Source organism: Fringilla coelebs (genome assembly GCF_963513975.1).
Source record: "Fringilla coelebs genome assembly, chromosome: 22".
Classification (NCBI taxonomy): Eukaryota; Metazoa; Chordata; class Aves; order Passeriformes; family Fringillidae; genus Fringilla; species Fringilla coelebs.
In genome coordinates, this window is record NC_140048.1 from 5,438,736 (window position 1) to 5,457,915 (window position 19,180).

At 45.5% G+C, this 19,180-nt stretch overlaps 1 protein-coding gene across 1 annotated transcript; it reads left to right on the plus strand.

Moving 5' to 3' along the window:
* The first annotated feature begins 232 nt into the window (after positions 1-232).
* On the plus strand, positions 233-19,100 carry PLOD1 (procollagen-lysine,2-oxoglutarate 5-dioxygenase 1). Its single transcript, XM_084220043.1, has 19 exons — positions 233-413; positions 4,680-4,771; positions 6,116-6,252; positions 6,933-7,096; positions 7,302-7,414; positions 8,741-8,804; positions 9,887-9,984; positions 10,314-10,415; positions 10,520-10,651; positions 10,943-11,064; positions 11,732-11,836; positions 12,285-12,410; positions 13,203-13,344; positions 13,919-14,032; positions 14,311-14,376; positions 14,684-14,788; positions 15,168-15,314; positions 16,025-16,150; positions 17,317-19,100. The coding sequence occupies exons 1-19, from the start codon at positions 332-334 to the stop codon at positions 17,470-17,472; spliced, it is 2,193 nt and encodes a 730-aa protein (XP_084076169.1). The 5' UTR covers positions 233-331; the 3' UTR covers positions 17,473-19,100.
* Positions 19,101-19,180: the final 80 nt, after the last annotated feature.

Below are 19,180 nucleotides of genomic sequence, written 5' to 3' on the forward strand. Positions count from 1 at the left end.
AGTGCTGCCCTGGGGGTCAGGGCACCCCAGAGCAGACACAGAAATATTCCTGTGTGCTGGGTTTGCACAGCTCAATGCCTGTGTGCCCCTCGGCCCCGGACCCCCCAGCCCGGGCAGAGCCGCAGCAGCTCCGGAATCAAACCCACGAGCCCATCCCGCCGCTCCCAGCCCGGCCCCGGCTGTCCTCCGCCTCCTGCGGGGGCTGCCCGGGAGGAGGAGCCACCGCCTCCCGCTTCCTCCCGGGCGGGTCTGGTGCGTGGCACAGCCCCGGCAGCCCCGCTCTGTCCGCAGGCACCGCGCCCGCTCCGTGGCCGGAGGGGAAGCCGCCTCCATGGTGCCTGCGGCGGTGCTGCTGCTCTGGGCGGTGCTGGCGCTGCTCGGGGCGGGGGGCGGCCGTGCCTCGCAGCAGGAAGGTGAGGGGGGCTGCTCGGGGTGCGGGGGACCGGCAGCACGATGGGGACCGGCAGCATTGGGGGGATTGGCAGAACTGGGGGGACCGGTAGCATTTGGGGATTGGCAGCACTGGGGGGATTGGCAGCACTGGGGGGACCGGCAGCACTGGGGGGACCGGCAGCATTTGGGGACCGGCAGCACTGGGGGGACCGGCAGCATTTGGGGACCGGCAGCACTGGGGGGATTGGCAGCACGATGGGGACCGGTAGCACGGGGGGATTGGCAGCACTGGGGGGACCGGCAGCACTGGGGGGACCGGCAGCACTGGGGGGATTGGCAGCACTGGGGGGACCGGCAGCACTGGGGGGGACCGGCAGCACTGGGGGGGACCGGCAGCACGGGGGGGACCGGCAGCACTGGGGGCATTGGCAGCACCGGGGGGATTGGCAGCACGATGGGGACCGGCAGCCTTTGGGGATTGGCAGCACTGGGGGGACCGGCAGCATTTGGGGATTGGCAGCACTGGGGGATTGGCAGCACTGGAGGACCGGCAGCATTTGGGGATTGGCAGCACTGGGGGGACCGGCAGCATTTGGGGACCGGCAGCACGGGGAGCACGGTGCGGCTGATGGACGGGCACAGCCGCCCCGGGTGCCCTGCTGGCCTCCGGCTCCTGCTCTGGTGCCCAGCCCTGCCCGAGCCGAGCCTGCGGCTGTGTGAGCCCCTGGGCAGCACCTGGAGCCTCGGGCAGCTCGGAGTTCGGTGAGAGCATCACTGCAGCCCGGGGAAGGACTCTCGGTCCCGTGGGTTGCATCCCACCTGGGTCAGCCCTCCCTGGTTTTGAACTTAGGCGGTTCAAGAATTGGATTAAGGGAGAGCGTTTGATTCCAGACTGGGCACACTGTGACTCAGGATCGGGGATGCTCCTAAAATAGCATCAGTCTGTCTCCCCCGTGTAAACAGTCGGTAGAAGCTCTAGAGTGGCTGGTAGAGCAGCAGAGGATTAGGGCAGCTTCAGAATGTCAGCTGAACTGACAATGTGGTTCATACTCTGTCACTCTGCCAAGAAGTTTGGATAATTATCTCTGTCTTCATTAGAGGAGTGGCAATTAGGAGGAGATTTCATCTTGTTCCATGTGATATTTCCCTTCACAGTGGGATTCTGGTATAACTATCTTTATGTACATTATTTAATAGAGTTAATGTCCATCTGTGGGGGTGTTGGGAGTTCCTTGGCTATAGTGGCATAAATAAAACAAAGAATCTCTGTGCTATCCTGCCTTCCTTGCATATTCCAAATCTTCCATGGCTTTAGTAAGGTTTTAGAATGCACTAGAGATATAAAACTGAGGGCTGGGAAAGAGAATGAGGTGAATTGGTTAGGAAGGGGACTTTGGAATTAGCTGTTTTCTGAACCATCACTTTTGGCATGGCTCAAAGAGGAAATGCCTCATCTTTCCTGTGCCTCAGCTTCCCCAAAGTAATGTGAGAGTAATGATACCTGTCTCCTCTCTTGGATGTTCTTTTATATCTGTGCAAAAGCTCTCAACATAGTTATTTGTATTTGATAGAATTTTAAAAAATTCTTCTGTAAATATAACACAGAGATTATATTATCTACTGTTAAATTGTGCACTGGTTGGTTTTTTTCCTATTTGATCCCCATATTAATGGTATTTTCTTAGATACTATCTTAACAGGAAGTGACACAGTAAGATTTCCCAAATCACAGCCTGAGGATAAATTCATTCCTTGTCCTAAAATGCAGCTGCAGCTGTGCTTTCCCTGTAGACTTAGGGCAGAAGTAAATAACTTTCATTTTTTTTGTTTCTGAACTCATCTGGTCTCTGATTCTTTATAAAAACTCAGATATTTACTGAATCATTTCATTGTGATCTTGGTATCAAGGTTCCTGATCCAGTGCTTTGTCCTTACAGAATCCTTTTCATCTATAGAGCTCTCAAACCTTCACAAAAGAGGTAAATGTCCTTCTCTATCATTCTACAGATGGGAAAGCAGGATTAGCTCCTTGTTGCATAGCAGAACCAGCAATACCATCCAGCTCCCCTGGTTCTGAGTCCAGTGCCTGCCTTGTTTTTTGCAGCCATGCCATTATGAAATGTATTTCTACAATTCCTAGTTGTGAGTGTGGCCCAGGGAGCCTCTGGGCCCAGAGGGCTGGCTCAGCAGAACAAGCTGCATTTCTACATGTGGAAATTGACTGTGATGTGGGAAACAGGGATGCAGCAAAGTTTGGGGAGTTTTGAAAAGTTTGCATGTGATATTGAAAGTAAGAGGGTTCACTGCTCTGTCCTTGAAAGTATCTATCAGCTGCATGAGTGCTCAGCAAAATCCTTGGGAAAGAGAGGAAAGAGTTAAAGCAGAAGGAGTTGGAGGCAACATAGCTCAGCACAAACTTCCAGTGCTGGGCTGAAGGAATGTCTCCTGGGATGGAAAGCTGTGGCTACTGCACAGAGTTCTTAGAACAGAAAGTGAGCTCGGTGTCTCTCAGTGTCCTACCCCACAGGGAATCTGGAACTGGGAATTCTGCTGGGGATGAGAGTGGTCTTTGTGCTGGTTTTTCATGCTCCTCTGAGTTCACAAACTGCATGGGGAGAACTTTTCTGTCGTAGAAATAGGACACCACTTCCTGTTCTGTGTGAGCCTGTAGCACTCATCCTGTCCAGCAAACTTTTGGCAGTCGAGTCATAAACAGTGTGTGGCTTCTTTGGGATGGCAGCAGGAAAATGAATTAGTGATTTATTTGATGTGAGATGCCTGAGATTTTGGGCTGAAATAATCACATAGCAGTCAGGATCCTTTCTTTCTTTCCTTCTTTCATTCTCTTACCCTTATCATATGCTTTCTGCCCTCATGGACTAGAATCTGAGGGTTGTCTGCATTCCTCTCTGACAAACCCCTGCTTGTCCCCCTCTTCCTTGGCAGTGTGATCCTCATCTTCTCAGAATCCACAAGCTCAGAGATCTCTCAAAAAGCTGCCATGCTTTTCTGTGTGCCATCATATGGCCAGAAACTTCAATGGCTTTAACATATTCCCTGAGGATATATGGATTTTACTCATTTGTTTGCTCTCTCTGACTGGGCTGGACACAAGGCACTGGAGTGTGCTGGAGGTGCTAGATTAGGAATGCACTTCATATGTCTAAAAATCTGCCCTCAAAAACTGCACCTATATGGGATTCATATTCTTTTATTTATCACTTTGTGCATATGTCTAATAAATACAACTAGACCTGACTTATTGATTGTTTTCAATCTCTCTTCTCTTTTTTATTCTGATGCAGGTAAAGGATTTGAGGAATTTCTTTGGTAATATCTTCTTTCCTCCTGACTTGGTGTCTTACACTTATTTTTCACTTTTGCTGCCTTTGTGAGGTCCATTTAAAACTCCAGCTTCTAGATCCTTCCTCTCTAAGACTAGACAGAATATCAGTTTGGGTACACGAGGGAGATACATCTGGTACATCCATTGAAAAAAATCATTGTTCCAAAAATGCCTGCTGAGGCCAAGAAAATGTGCTTTCAGTTTTTCCTGGTATTTTCTGATGTTTAAAACGGATGGCCAGGATTTGCATTTAAGCACTGCTGCCAGAGCCTATACAAATTCCTACTTCAGCAAAACTGTTGAGGTGAAGTATAACATTTCATCATTGCAGTGAGGAAAGCAGAACTTCCACATCAAAATCATATTCCAGGGTACCACAGAGAAACTTTTGAAAGAGAACTTCAGGATAAAACTTAATTCTTTTTAAGGGACTGAAAATGAAAAGCAAGTTTGGGAGGAGAATGTAAATTAAAATTATAGCACAATTAAATTCACATTGAATATGTATGAAAAACTGGAAAATGCCTCAGGAATGGAGTAGGAAATTGAAGCAGCCATGGAGAGGGAAAAATAACATTGAGTCTAATTTTGGTTTTCCCTACATCCAGTCAATGCTGAGTGACAAAAAAGCAGCTCTATGGGGAACAGAAAGTCAAAGCTGCATTAAATTCATGACTTTCCAATGGGCATTTTGTAGTAGTTCTATTTTTTTTCTTCAAGTTTAATTTCTTCTGTACTCTGTGTGAGAGAAGAGAATTGTAGCTTTCACTAGCAGGGCAAAAAACCCACTAAATACATTTTATTTTTTTTTTTAAGCTCAGAACTCAGGCAATGAAATTGTATCCTTACGTAATCTCTCATTTTATACCCACAATCGAGTTAGGTGTGGAACAGCAGGTTGTGGAAGTTGAGTATCTCTTGTGCTTTCCCCTGTGTGCAGAAAAACTGCTGGTTCTGACTGTTGCCACCAAGCAGACTGAGGGATTCCAGCGCTTCAGAAGATCAGCCCAGTTCTTCAACTACAAAGTCCAGGTGATGTCTGGCACCTTCCATGGGGGTTGGTTATTGAATTTTCAGGGAAATCACCAACAAAGGGAGGAATGATGAGGAGGACTCCATCTTATCAGAAGGCCAATTAATTACTTTATTATACTCTATTATTCTGTAGTATATTACACTATGTTACATTACATCTAAACTGAATCTGCCAAGCACTCAACTCTGCACACACTGCCCTGAATCTCGTGACTGTCACCTGACAGTCCTGACACACACACACACACCTGGCCCTGACAGGCCAAGGAAACAAAACACCATCACTGTGGGTAAACAATCTCCATCTTGCATTCTACTCTGGCACAAACACAGGCACAGCAAATGATGAGAATTGTGTTTCCTTTCTCTGAGGTTCAGAGAATGTGAAACCCAGAAATATTCTTGGGGAGAATTGTGCCTTGCTTTTCCCTGTGAAGAGAAATATGGCCACAGTTGGTCAAAGGGAATTTCAAATTGTGGAATGGATCGGACTTGGCCCCACAGTGATGAAATAAAAGCTCGAGAGAGGGCACACATCTTCTCAAGTGGCTGAAAAGTGCCGTGACTGGGTCATTTCTGCAGTATCCTGGGTGTTGGCTTGGGATGGGATCCATAACTCCTGCTCAAGGAGCCTCGTGGCACTTTTCCATTGCACTGCCAGGACACACAGCACAGAGTGTGCTCCTGTCCCTGTGGCCAGGAGTGCTTTGTCCCTGTGTTACCTTGTGACACCGATTGTGCAGCCCAGAGGCTGGATCAAAGGCTGCTTGGTCCATTTGTCCTGGGGCTGTTATTTTTGCTGTGATTTGCACTGGGAGTTATCAGGACCACTAAGTTTGTGGGTTCTGGTTCTTTCCTGTGAGCCTTGCTGTGAAAGTGCCCTGTTGAGGTGACCCTGTGTGGCATTCACATTTTCTGGAAAAATCCCTTCTCCCAGGATTTTTTTCCTGGGAAGCTGAGAAGCCTCAGAGAAAAAGAAAACAATTGTTGTCTCATTTGCTTCTCCTGTTTTTTGCTGCTTTGGAACGTGTTTGGAGATTGTTCACCCACAGGTGATTGTTTCATTGGATTCTGTGTGAGTTGTTTTCACTCTTTGGCCAATCAGGGCCAAGCTGTGTCAGGGTTCTGGAGAGAGCCACAAGTTTTCATTATTATTTTTTTTAGCATTCAGTAAGTATCCTTTCTGTATTCTTTAGTATAGTTTAGTTTAACACTCTTTAATATAATACAGTATCATAAAATAATGAATTAGCCTTCTGAGAACATGGAGTCAGATTTCTCATTCCTTCCATCATCTGGGGGAATTGCAAATACAATAACCCTGTGCCTGCTGCTGTGTAGGTGCTGGGGCTGGATGAGGAGTGGCAGGGTGGAGATGAGCAGCAGCCAGCTGGGGGTGGACAGAAGGTCCGTCTGCTGAAGTCAGCCCTGGAGCAGTATGTGGATAAGAAGGACTTGATCATCCTTTTTGTAGAAAGGTAATGGTTTGCAATGAATTTGCCATGAACTGAATCTTACAGTGGTTTGGACAGGTTCTCACTGAGAAGAAATGAGCTGTGAAATCAATTGCTTTTGAAAAGTGTGTCCAGGTCTCTGGGTTTTTTCTCTGAATGCTCTGTACTTTCCTGGGAATTGCTCAGAGCTGCATCCGTGGCAGTTGGGAAGGGCTGATCTGAACAGGCTGATGCCAATTCCTGCATGAAGTCGATAGTGTTGTACCTGATTCTGCCACAGTGGAATTTGGCTGCCTCTGTCTGCAGAGAATGAGCAGACCATTCCTATGGAACTAGGCAGGCCTTTCTGACCAGAGTTATTTGTTTCATAAGGTGAAGTAGGCTGCAGCACATCCTGAGAGCCGAGAATTAGTCTCCAGAGAGGTGAAGAGAGAAAAGGATGAGTTGGAGTCTCAGTGTCTTTTCATATGCCCAGCATACAAATAAGACTACACGTGTCCTGGTTTAAAATAGGAGTGAGTTTTTTGAGAGTCTGGTGGTCAACGCTTTAATTAGCTGCATTACCAAAAATGTAATACTGTTAAACAGAACTGAAAGAAAGGGATTCCCAAAGAATTAATTGTTTCTAGAAACTTTTCTCAATGACACATTTTTCTGACTCCATTCCTTCTGTCCTTTTTTTGTCTGTCTCTCTCTCTCTCTAGCTATGATGTGCTCTTTGCTTCGGGCCCCACAGAACTGCTGAAGAAGTTCAAACAAGCCAAAAGCAAGGTGGTTTTCTCAGCAGAGAATTACATCTATCCTGACAGAAAGCTGGAAGCCAAGTATCCTCAGGTGCGAGATGGAAAGCGCTTCCTGGGTTCTGGAGGTGAGACACAGAGCTTGCTTTCAGCCTTCTCCTCCTATTTGACCTTTGTGGGAGAAGTGGCAAAGCAAACTGAAAGTTGATGATCTCTGCAGCAACAGAGGGTGTAGTGAGATTTCATGTGAGAGAAGTGAAAGTACATGTATACAGAGTACTTCTATTTTTTGGTCATCTGGGTTGAAACACCTCCTCATCCTTGTTCCCACAGGCTTCATAGGTTATGCTCCAAACCTGAAGAAGCTTGTGGAGGAGTGGAAAGGACAGGATGATGACAGTGACCAGCTCTTCTATACAAGAATCTTCTTGGATCCAGAAAAAAGAGTAGGTGTATCTAGATTCTGGGTTTCTGAAAATTTGCATTCTAGCCAGTACTCCCATTTTCTGTTATCAGCAGTTTTTATATTTAAGCATAAAATGTGAATGGGAAGAGAGATGTCTGAAAACAAATCTTACTGGAGGCTCATACCACTATCTGTAGGTGCTGGTGTTTAAAGCCATTGAGTGTGGAGGAGCTAAGCAGCCTCCTCCCAGGGGATGTGAAACAGCAGAGTGCAGTGCTGGCTTAGAGACACCCAGCCTAGCACTGAACTGCATTTTAGGAAAATGCCATGTAATATCCTACAGAAGCCTGGAATGGACCCTGGAAGCAGCACTGTGATTCCAGCCCTGTGTAGTGCACTGGCCAGACCATCCAGCCCCCAGGTCATTCTGGTTCTGGTGTCCCTGCCCAGCTGTGCATTGCAGAGGCCAGTCTGTCCCTGGGGACAGACCAAATGCATGGAGAGCTCAAACTCTAACAGCAATTAAATCAAGAGGAAATATTTGAAATAGGAAACTGCTATCAGACTAGAGAGACACTTGAAATTTTTTGCCAGCAAGGCTGGTAGAAAATTTAGAGCAGCTGGACTTTTTTAGTTCCCCAAATCTGAGTATGGCCTGTGATACTTTCACATGAACAGTCCCTTTAATGTTCTCATCTGCAGTTCTGGCCTTGTGCCACGCAAGGGCTGAGTAATTCCCCTGACTTGGCACTCAGACAGTGGCTGTTAGCACCCTGCTGTCCTTTCCAGTAATCAGTCTTACAGATGCCTGCAGGGACACAGAATTCTGTTAAGTCAGAGCTGCATTTTACTCCCACTCAGTCAGAATGTGACTTGCAGCAGGGGACAAAAACAAAGATTGCACAATTACTGTCCTCTGGTTTGACACTGGTACCTGGGGTAATGCTCAGGGTCACACTTGCCCTGTGGATAGAAGGCAAGAAACTTTTCACAGCAAATGGTTTTTCTATCTGGCATTCCTGTGTATTTTATGTATTGTAGGGTTTATATGACTGTGTGTAAATCTACTTCATTCATATGATGCAGATTTATTGACACACCCACAGCAGCTTTAAAAGAGGGGGAGAGGGGTTTTGCATAGTTTTGCCTAATAGAATATATTTAACTTGTTCTTGGAAATGGTGAATTGTCCCAGATTTGAATGAAAATTTTGATTATCTGGGAATGTTTAAGGCTTCAGAGTTTGGAGAGTTTGCAAATGACTATAGGAATGGGGTGTATTTTCACTGAGCATAGGGTCTGTTGTATGTAAAGAATGGATGCCTTTTGTGTTCTAATTAAGATTGTTCATGTAATTCTTTTAAAGGAAAGTATCAACATCAGCCTAGACCACAGAAGCCGGATCTTCCAAAACCTAAATGGAGCATTAGGTGAGATGGAAGGAAGAAGCTCATTTCTCCTTGGAATGCAACTTGCATGTTGACACCAGAAATAAAGTTGTGGCTGAAGGGATTGTATTTCAGAAATGGCTGTCCCCTCAGAAAAAGCTTTACTAAAAGTCTGTGCCAGAGTTCTGGGGATTTGTTTGCAATTCCACTGAGACCAACTATGTTCTCATTGCAATTCCTTCTCCGCTTCAGGGAGTGCAGGTCAGGTTTTTCATCTTACACCTCCCTGCCCCTTTGATCTCCAGGCATGTCTGATTGCATTAGCCTTGGGGATTGGAACTGGGAGGGACTTCCAGTGCAAGTAATAACACAGAGCCCTGCCTGGGGCTCGCCTGCCTTTCTGCTTCAGAGCCCTGCTGGAATGCCTTGGGAGGTGAGAAACAGCCAGACATGCCTGTGAGCACTCTCTGGTTGTACCAGCCTTCTGACCTGACCTGCTGATTGATTTTGCTACTCCTGGCAAGAGGGATTCACTTACTTTCCTGTCAATGCTGCCTAATGTTTTCAGTCTTGCACCATTCCATCTTTATTCTGGTCAAGTGAAAAGTGATAATGGCAGTGTAGTTTTTGGCTCCTGTGCTCATTATATCAATGACAGACTGCAGCTTGTATCTGTGCTAGTCTTTTTACAAAGGATTTTGTATCATTGTGTTGAGGTAGCATCCTTGATGATCTCTGCCAGGAGGATGGATTTTTGTGAGGGGTGACAAAGGGAGACATCAGGTGCATAGATCACTTAGGTGAGAAGGGCCTGAGTCCTCCCATCTATAGCTGTCCCTGTCATCAGTAGCTGCTTCTCACTGCCAGTTTTGAAAGAACCTTTCAGTATGGCTTCTGCCAGTCCCCAGTCATTGTCCAGCTTCCCAGGCAGCCTCCTGTTACTTCACAGGATCATTTTGAATATTTTTTTCTTCTTTAAAGATTTTGTCTGTAGCCCTTGAACTACTTGTGCACGGTTATCCATTGTCCACACTTTCATCTTTCAGCAGTTTTTCTGTATAAATGAGGCATTGTGCTTCTAATTATCAATAAAAGCCTTAACATGATGATAATGTCATTTCCAGATGAGATAGTTCTGAAGTTTGAAAACTCACGAGTGAGAGCAAGAAACTTGTTATATGACACTCTGCCTGTGGTGATCCATGGAAATGGGCCCACCAAGGTAAGTGGACTGTCCTGAAAGAGAGATTTGGTCTGTGTTTGTTGCAAAGTGACCCTGGAGGCTTGATGGATCAGGGTACTGCCTCCACATAGACTGATTTCCCTGTGTACATTTACATTTGAGAAACAATAAGCAGTCCAGGCCCATAGCAGCAAGATGGGTCTGGTTCAAAGACCCACATGTAGTTGGGTGGTCGGGCTGTCCTGCTTTTCAGATTCTTTAGTTCACAGAGAAGGTAAACAAAGTTCAAATGTGACCCTGCAGTGGGGATGCACACAAAGAAACTCCCCTGCTCTGTGATGCATAATCTGGCAAACTTCCTTTTGCAGCTGCAGCTGAACTACCTGGGAAACTACATTCCTCAAACATGGACATTTGAGACTGGCTGCACGGTGTGTGATGAAGGTCTGCGAAGCCTCTCGGGCTTTAAGGTAAGGCTGCTGTGTTTATTCTGAGCTCTCAAAACAAGCCTTACAGTTATGTGTCTGATGTCAAACATGACTCACCAGTGCTCTCCTCTTGTCCCTGAATGTAGGATGAGGCATTGCCAATGATTCTGATTGGCATTTTCATCGAGCAGCCCACCCCATTCCTCTCCCAGTTTTTCTTGCGGCTTCGGAACCTTCATTACCCAAAGCAGCGAATCCAGCTCTTCATTCACAACCATGTAAGTGAAGTTGGCTTGTGATGGTCTTAGCAAATGTGGGGAAAATGTACACCTCACCTTCTACTCTAGGCACTTTTGCAGCCTTGGGCTAGGCTTCCAGGCTGTGTAATCACAGTGCTTGTCTGCAGTGGCAGCCACAAGATTGCATACTTCCCTGCAGTGACACCCACCCAGCTGTAAACGTGTGGAAGTGGGCTTAAGAGCTGTCACCCAGCTACTCATTTTCAAGAGCAGGAGGCTGAGTGGCCTGGATGAGCCCATCTTAAGTGTTTTTCCTTACTTCTGGAATAGGAGGAACATCACTTGATGGAGGTGGACTCTTTTGTAGAAGAGCATGGCAAAGAATATCTCGCTGTCAAAGTGATCGGACCAGATGATGAGGTGGAGAATGCTGAGGCACGTAACTTGGGCATGTAAGTGAAGAGGCCATATGTGATAGCTAGCAGAGACAGCCTGTGTCTAAACTAAAACATCTGTTTGTTCTGAGGATCATCCCTATCAAGTGATTGCTCTTCTTTTCTCAGTCACCCTTTCAATTTTTCTAGCATTAACTCTGATGCCCTTATATATTGGAAAAAAATCAGCTTCCATACCAGCTCACTTTGTCCAGTTTCAGAAACTAAGTTCTCACTGGTCCTTTGTTCTGACAGAAGGATAGCCCTGTATCTCCTGCCCTCATCTATACACCCAGCCACAGAGCACAAAGGGTATGCACCCATATCTCTGAAGAGGAGGAGTGCTGTAGCAGAACTAAGAACTAGTGGCAGAGTATCTTCCTGCCTGTGATCAGGAGGTTTGAACTCAGCTATGGATTTGGGCCAGCTGTAAATGGGAACCTCTTCAGTTTGAGCTGAAGAAACATTTAGTTTGCTAAATGTGATTTTGGCTGTGTCTCAGTATCTGTTATTGGATATGGGATCTGATGTGCTTGTACTGTGCTGGCCCTCTGGGTTGTTACATTAAACCAAACTTCTCTGAGCACCCAGAAGACCTTTAGACTACAAGGTGAAGGAATTCTTGGTGCTCTGTCCTTTGTCTTCCTCTGGTTTAGGATGTGACTTTCCTTTTTTCTGGCTGCAGGGATTTGTGCAGGAAGGATCCTGACTGTGATTATTACTTCAGCCTGGATGCTGAAGTAGTTCTGAAGAACACAGAGACTCTGAGGATCCTGATTGAACAGAACAAGTGAGTTCTTTGGTCTGAGCAATGCTTACTGCTCATCTCACATGAGGAATTCAGTGCACATCCTTGAGATGTTTAGGGAACCAGGAGAGCTGTGCCAGAGATGGGATGTTAGCCAAGTGCCTCTTACGTGGGTTTTTGTTTTTTTTCCAATGTAATTGTAATCCCTGGATTTTAGGCAGGGGATGTAAATCCTCCTTAGCTTTATTTTTATATAGTCACTAGAACAAATTGGATTCTAACAGACCTGGTGCAGGGTGTAGTTAGAGGGGAGATTGGAACCATATTTAGCCTTTCTTATGTGGCATTTCATTCCAACAGAGTTAACAAAACAGCAGCTCTGTAAGTGAGGGAGGAAACAGCTCTTACAGTACTGTGGTTTGTAAATATTTTCCTTTTCTTCCCGTGGTAACATCCTGTCCTGCAATTCCTTTTTCCTTCATGCTTCCAGGCTGGTGATTGCCCCCCTGGTAAGCCGTCACGAGAAGCTGTGGTCCAATTTCTGGGGAGCACTGAGCCCCGATGGATACTACGCCCGCTCGGAAGATTATGTGGATATTGTTCAAAGGAGGAGAGTGTGAGTGTGCAGAGAGAGCTTTTCACTGATAAAATCCCTCAAATGTAAAGCTTGCTGCAGCACATTGTCATCAAACTAAAGTCCAAGAATCAGAGAGTGCAAAAGTCTTTGTGTATAGGAAAGGAAAAGAAGTCTCTGCTCCCATTTGGAAGTTGCTTTGTATTCTCCCCTGAGCAGAGACAATAACATACTTGGGGCAGACTTTCTTATGACCAGAGTAAGGGTTTGAGAGTGCTGACTCCTGAAATCATCTCATCTTACTCATGTCATGTTTTCCCACCTAGGGATTATAGTTAGTGTGATCCTTAAAATCCTATAAAGTGCTGTTTAATCTCTGTCAGATCAATTTTCAGGTGATCTTTGAATGGAAGATTCACAAAATTGAGTTGTTGATTCATTCATATTCTTGAGGGACCCTCTTTTTTATAGGCCATTGTATGTGCAGTAAATGCTGGAAATCAGCTTATGCACTTTTGGCTGGTTCAGTTTCTTTAAATCACTGGAAAAAATATGTTGATCTCTCTGGAAAGAGATTCAAGCCACTAATTACATCCCTAGCAAAAACACACAAATTAATTGCTTTCCTGTTGGACTAGCATTTGTGCAGCTTAAAATGGGCAATATAAATGTTTTTTTCTGGAATGCCAATCTCTATTGGTATGGTTTCTTCCTACTGTTCTGAGCTGGCTCATTTGGGCAAGCCTGGCTGATGCTGCAGTGCTGCCTGTCATCCTGTCAAGTGCAGCAGCATCTGTCTTAGTGGTATCTCACTTCTCTTCTGCTGTGTTTCAGTGGGCTCTGGAATGTTCCCTACATCAGCAGTGTTTACATGGTTAAAGGCAAGGCTCTGCGCTCGGAGCTTGAGCAGGGGGATCTGTTCCACAGTGGCAAGCTGGATGCTGACATGGCTTTGTGCCACAACATTCGCAGCCAGGTCAGTCAAGGGGACAGCCTGCCAGGGGAGAGCTGCCTGCCAGGCTGAAGGGGACAGGATTAAGCAGTTTCAAGGCATTCAGCTCTGCCAGGGCAGGGATAGGGTGAGCTGGTATTAGTCAGTACAGTGCAGACTTTGGAACAGCATGGGATTTCTGTCTTGCTGTGAAATGATGTGTGGCCATGGACCACTAAATGTAAATAACTTGTACTAGTCAGTACAGTGCAGATTTTGGAACAGCCTGGGATTTCTGTCTTGCTGTGACAGCATGTGTAGCCATGCACCACTAAATGTGGATAACATTTTTGTTCTCAGGCCTTTTCAGGACTGCTCTAAATGGGATTGACAGGGTAAGAAGGAAGACTCTAATCTCACAGCTGCTGCTCTCCTCTGCTTCCTGCCCTGGCTGACAGGACACAAAATTACTGTGTCTGTAACCTTGCAGAGTTTCTCATATCCAGGGTGGAAATAAAACTGAAAGCCCACAGGAGAAAGAATGAGTAAATGAACGGAGCTTGGTTTCACAGTGGCTCTCAGAAATATGAGGCCTTTATTATTTCTCTCTGTCCTGCAGGGAGTCTTTATGTACCTGACAAACCAGCATCAATTTGGACACATACTATCCCTGGAGAATTACCAGACAAGTCACCTCCACAATGACCTCTGGCAAATATTCAGCAATCCTGAGGTGAGGTAACCTGCACACTCAGAAGGCACAGCAATGTGGGAAGACCTGATATTAGCTTCATCACTATGGGAAGCCCAGGCTTTGTAATAATGGTGACTGACTGTCAGGGGGAATGAGGAGCACAGGCACAAAATTTGAAGAGAACATGTTTTAGGGATTCATAACACATGGATCTTCAAAGCCTGTGAAATACTGCTTGCACGAGTGCCTGGCCTTTTATTACCTCTTTAAGCAGGGGCTCCACAGAAATTACTGGTTTGCCTATCTTCTAATTGCAGGATTGGAGAGAAAAGTACATCCATGAAAACTACACAGCAGCTCTGAAAGGGAAATTGGTGGAAATGGTAAGAAAACATCACTCTTATCCATCAGAGTGGGAAATGAGCTTTAGGCCAATGCTTTATCATCATTATTGTAATTCTCAGCAATAAGCAGTTGAACATTGGAAACATGACCTTGAAAGTACTTTTAGAGCCAAATCATTCCAGCTCTCTGAAGTGGAAGTGGGGGACATAAATCAGAAGAAATCTAAAATATTGAGGATAGAAATTTTTCTTCCACTTCCTCAGTCTACACTCATTTTAGCCTTACTTCTTTTGCCTTAAGCACCTGTCCTTGTTTCTGCTGTTCTCACCTGTCTGCTATCTGCAGCCCTGCCCAGATGTTTACTGGTTTCCCATCTTCACTGACACTGCCTGTGATGAGCTGGTGGAAGAAATGGAACATTATGGCCAGTGGTCCACAGGTGACAACACGGTAAGTAAAGGCAGGAGCTCCTTTGAGTTCTGGGCTACACCATTTTCTGTGCATATCTGGTGACAGCAGTGCCTCCTGTGGGAAGGCATTAGATCCTGAATTAAACCAGAAAAGTAGAGACAATATTTTATTTTGCTCCTGATTAACTCTGATTTTTCCCTGAGTCCTCTTTAGTGTTCTCTGAAGTTCCAGTGTTCAGCCTCTCTGATGGTAATATTGCTTCCCTTAGGGTTTAATTATGGTTTGAAATGAGCTTTCCATCCTGCAAATTCTGATAAATAAACATCATATTTATTTGTAGTTACCAGGAACAAGTACTTTTCATTCCTGAATTCCAAGGTTCCCATCTTTACAGGTATTTCTGTTGGTTCTATTTCAGGACAGCAGAATACAAGGAGGATATGAGAATGTCCCAACTATTGACATACACATGAACCAAATAGGCTTTGAAAGAGAATGGTATAAGTTTCTTCTGGACTATATTGCACCCATCACAGAGAAGCTGTACCCAGGATACTACACCAAGGTATGTCTGTTGTATGCAGGGCAGCCCCAACATCTGGGAATGATTGGCATCTGACTCCATTGATTCAGAATGCTGAACAATTGCTTTATTAAAACTATATTATATTACATTATACTGTACAATATTAACAAGGTACTATACTAAAAGGGTACTAAAGAGAGACCCGTGACTGTGTCCAGACAGTCAGGACACAGCTTGGGCCTAATAGGCCAATTAATATAAACAGTCATCACCAGAATCAAATTACCAAATCCCTTCAGGTAAACAATCTTCCTAACAGTGCAAAAACAACAGGAGCAGTGAATAGAGATAAGAATTCTTTTCTCTTCTCCTCTCTGTGCTTCTCACTGCCTTCCCAGGAAAGATCCTTGGGAAAGCTTGTGCCTGCTGCTCTCTGTAAAGAGAGCTGAGGCCACAGTATGTCCACCTTAACAGCAAAACTCATGGTGAGCTCAGCACCTCCTCCAGCTGCTGCTTTGTGACAAGAATCCTCCAGCAGCACACACACAGTTTCCCAGTACAGAGGAATTGACCCTGCAGTGTGACCCAAGTATGCACATCAGGAGATACACAATTTCTCAGTGACGTTCCTCTGCCTGATTGTCACCTTCCTCCTTTAGCAGTGGGATGCAATTTCAGTGTTACACCCTGCTCTGCAGCTCAGACCACTACAGCCCTCTAACAGAGTGCTCTTTGTCCTTCTCTCTCAGACCCAGTTTGAGCTGGCCTTTGTGGTTCGCTACAAACCTGACGAGCAGCCATCCCTGATGCCCCACCACGACGCCTCCACCTTCACCATCAACATTGCCTTGAACAGAGTGGGCATCGACTACGAGGTGAGTGCCTGCCGGGGGTCAGGAGGGCAGCACAGCACCTGGAGCAGCTGAAAACCCTTCCCTGATCCACATCAGGTTTCTTTGCACTAAGGATTACAATTAATGACTGCCTTAGGCTAGGAAAGAGATTTTTGAATATAGTAGATATTTTTGCCCCCGATGAGGGGGAGAGAATGATGCATCTGACTCCATCTTATCAGAAGGCCAATTAATTACTTTATTATACTCTATTATTCTATATTAAATTAAACCTAAACTGAATCTGCCAAGCACTCAACTGCACAGAATCTCGTGACTGTCAGCCCACAGCCCCAACACACACACACACCTGGCCCTGACAGGCCAAGGAAACAAAACCCCATCACTGTGGGTAAACAATCTCCATCTTGCATTCTACTGTGGCACAAACACAGGCACAGCAAATGATGAGAATTGTGTTTCCTTTATCTGAGGTTCAGAGAATGTGAAACCCAGAAATATTCTTGGGGAGAATTGTGCCTTGCTTTTCTCTGTGAAGAGAAATGTAGCAACATTTGAATGCATCAGAACATGGGAGATTCCCCAAGCACCTTGTCACATTTTCAGAAGTGCTGTGATGTCACATTTTCTGAAAAATCCCTTTGCCTAGGATTTTTCTCCTGGGAAGCTGAGAAGCCTCAGACAAAAAGGAAAACAATTCTTATCTCATTTGCTTCTCCCGTGTTGTGCTCATGTGGAATGTGTTTGGAGATTGTTCACCCACAGGTGATTGTTCCATTGCATTCTGCTGGGAGTTGTTTTCACTCTTTGGCCAATCAGAGCCAAACTGTGTTGGGACTCTGGAGAGAGTCAGGAGTTTTCATTATTATCTTTTTAGCATTGTGCAAGTATCCTTTCTGTATTCTTTAGTATAGTATAGTTTAGTATTCTTTAATGTAATACAGTATCATAAAATAATAAATTAGCCTCCTGAGAACATGGAGTCAGATCCATCATTCCTTCCTCTGTCTGGGGGGAACACAAATACAATACTGTTAGAAGGCAGGGACCCTTCCCTCAGGTGCTTTTTCCAAGCTGATGTCCCTTGTGTCTCTCCAGGGAGGAGGCTGATGTGTCAGTTGTGTCCCCCCCAGGCTGATGGCTCAGTTGTGTCCCCCCATTCTGACGTGTCCCTTGTGTCCCCCCAGGGAGGAGGCTGCCGGTTCCTGCGCTACAACTGCTCCATCCGAGCCCCAAGGAAAGGCTGGACCCTGATGCACCCCGGCCGCCTGACCCACTACCACGAGGGGCTGCCCACCACCAGAGGAACCCGCTACATCGCTGTCTCCTTTATTGACCCCTAGAGCTCTGCTCCCCAGGGAGGAAAAGCCCTTTCCCTGGCCCTGCTCACTGCTGACTTTGAGTAGAAACAGGGAATGTTGCTGAAAGTTTCTGAGGCGTTGTTCAGAGCTATTTGGATTTGATTTTTATATGATTTTTAATGTGATTTTTAATGATATTCTAAGACTCCACTACTGCAGGACTCCACTCTCTGATACTGCAGGTAATATCTAGGAATATTGCTGTAGAAGTCCAAAGGAGATTTTGTGCCTTCAGTTTTGATTCTGCTCCTCATCCACTGTTTCTTGAAAGTGCTGTTTACTTGAACTTTCATCCGTGATTCATTGGCTTTAAAAAATGTTTTTTTGGAATGGAAATCCACCTTTTTGGAGGCAGGTTGCAAGCTGGAAGCCTGTTTTCATCCACAGCATATACAGGACTGGATGTTACACAAGAATTCCTGGACATTATTCCAAATATAAACCAATCAGGGAGCTGATTCCAGGAGTTGTAACAGTTAAGTGTCACACCAAATGAAGCTGAGTTGGAAGAGACTGAAGATCATCTGATTCCTTACCTCTCTGCTGTCCTTGCAAGCAAATCACAAAGTTCAAAGCAGCAGCAGTGGCAACATAGGTGCTTCTGGTTAGCTGAGGGAAGGTCCTCTGACAATGCTTTACCTCTGGGACTGGACTGAAGAGATAAAAAACCTCCCTGCCTTCTGTTTCTCCAGCTAAGAGCAGCAGGCATACCCACACGAATTCGTGCCATGTCAATATTTTGATTAAATCTAAGAAAGGGATGGCTGGGAACAGCTACATCAGTCAGGGGGCTTCTCTCAGAATTGTCTCTGCTCTGTACCATGTTACAATAGTCAAAAGCCCTGATCAATCTCTGGATAACAACCCAGAGGCCCCAGCGGTCTTTGGTGGCCTCATTCCATTTGTCAGAGATTGTTTTAATAATTTTCTTTGATGGCCCATTCACATTAGGTGCAAAAAGCTGTTCTCTGGTTCTTAGAGGAAACAATTATTCGGTGTTTTTATTATTTGAGATTGAAAACCAAAACACTCCATTGCAGAAACTTCTCCAGTGGGGTCAAGGCTGATAGAAATGAGTGGTTGGGAAGTGCTGAGAGATTGTGGTGAGCCAGTAGTTATAAAAATATGTCTAGACTAGACCTGTGCTTAGAGAGTGAGGCGGCAGAAACCTTTTCTGCCTGTGCCTGTGGGATACCTGCTCTGCTTACCAGACACCATTATGCCAGATTAGTGTGTTTCACAAGCAATAAATTCATAGAGTGATCGTCCTTAGGGGGGGAAAAAAAATTGTGCCTTTTAGCTGTGTGTCCCCAGCTTGTGCTGCCTGATTGTCAGAGTAGAGCCGTTCTTCTGGGACTCTACTGGGGGAGAACAGCTTCAGGCAGGGAAGGGACAGACAGCTCTCCCCACTGCTTTCCTTGAGCTTTTTAGGTCTGTTTTGAGGCCATACACCCACCCGTGCCCAGGAGAGAGAAATCCAGGCAGGGCCAAGCGATTGAGAAGTAAAACTGTACTTAAAGTGCTGTTATGTGAAATACAGAACTGCCTGTTACCAAACGGAGGGATTGATCAGCCAGAGATGTCCAACATGTGTGTTATGTATTTATTCAGCAGCAGGGGTTTTTGTTTGCTTTGGGTTTTTTTGTTTTGTTTTGTTTTTTTTTTTTTTTTTTTTTTGTTTTTTGTTTTT

Bases quoted from the DNA above. Each gene is read 5' to 3' on its own strand.
- PLOD1 (XM_084220043.1), top strand. From the start codon at position 332: ATGGTGCCTGCGGCGGTGCTGCTGCTCTGGGCGGTGCTGGCGCTGCTC. The intron at 6,253-6,932 runs GTAATGGTTTGC...CTCTCTCTCTAG, and splicing joins ATCATCCTTTTTGTAGAAAG to CTATGATGTGCTCTTTGCTT. The intron at 9,985-10,313 runs GTAAGTGGACTG...TTCCTTTTGCAG, and splicing joins ATGGAAATGGGCCCACCAAG to CTGCAGCTGAACTACCTGGG.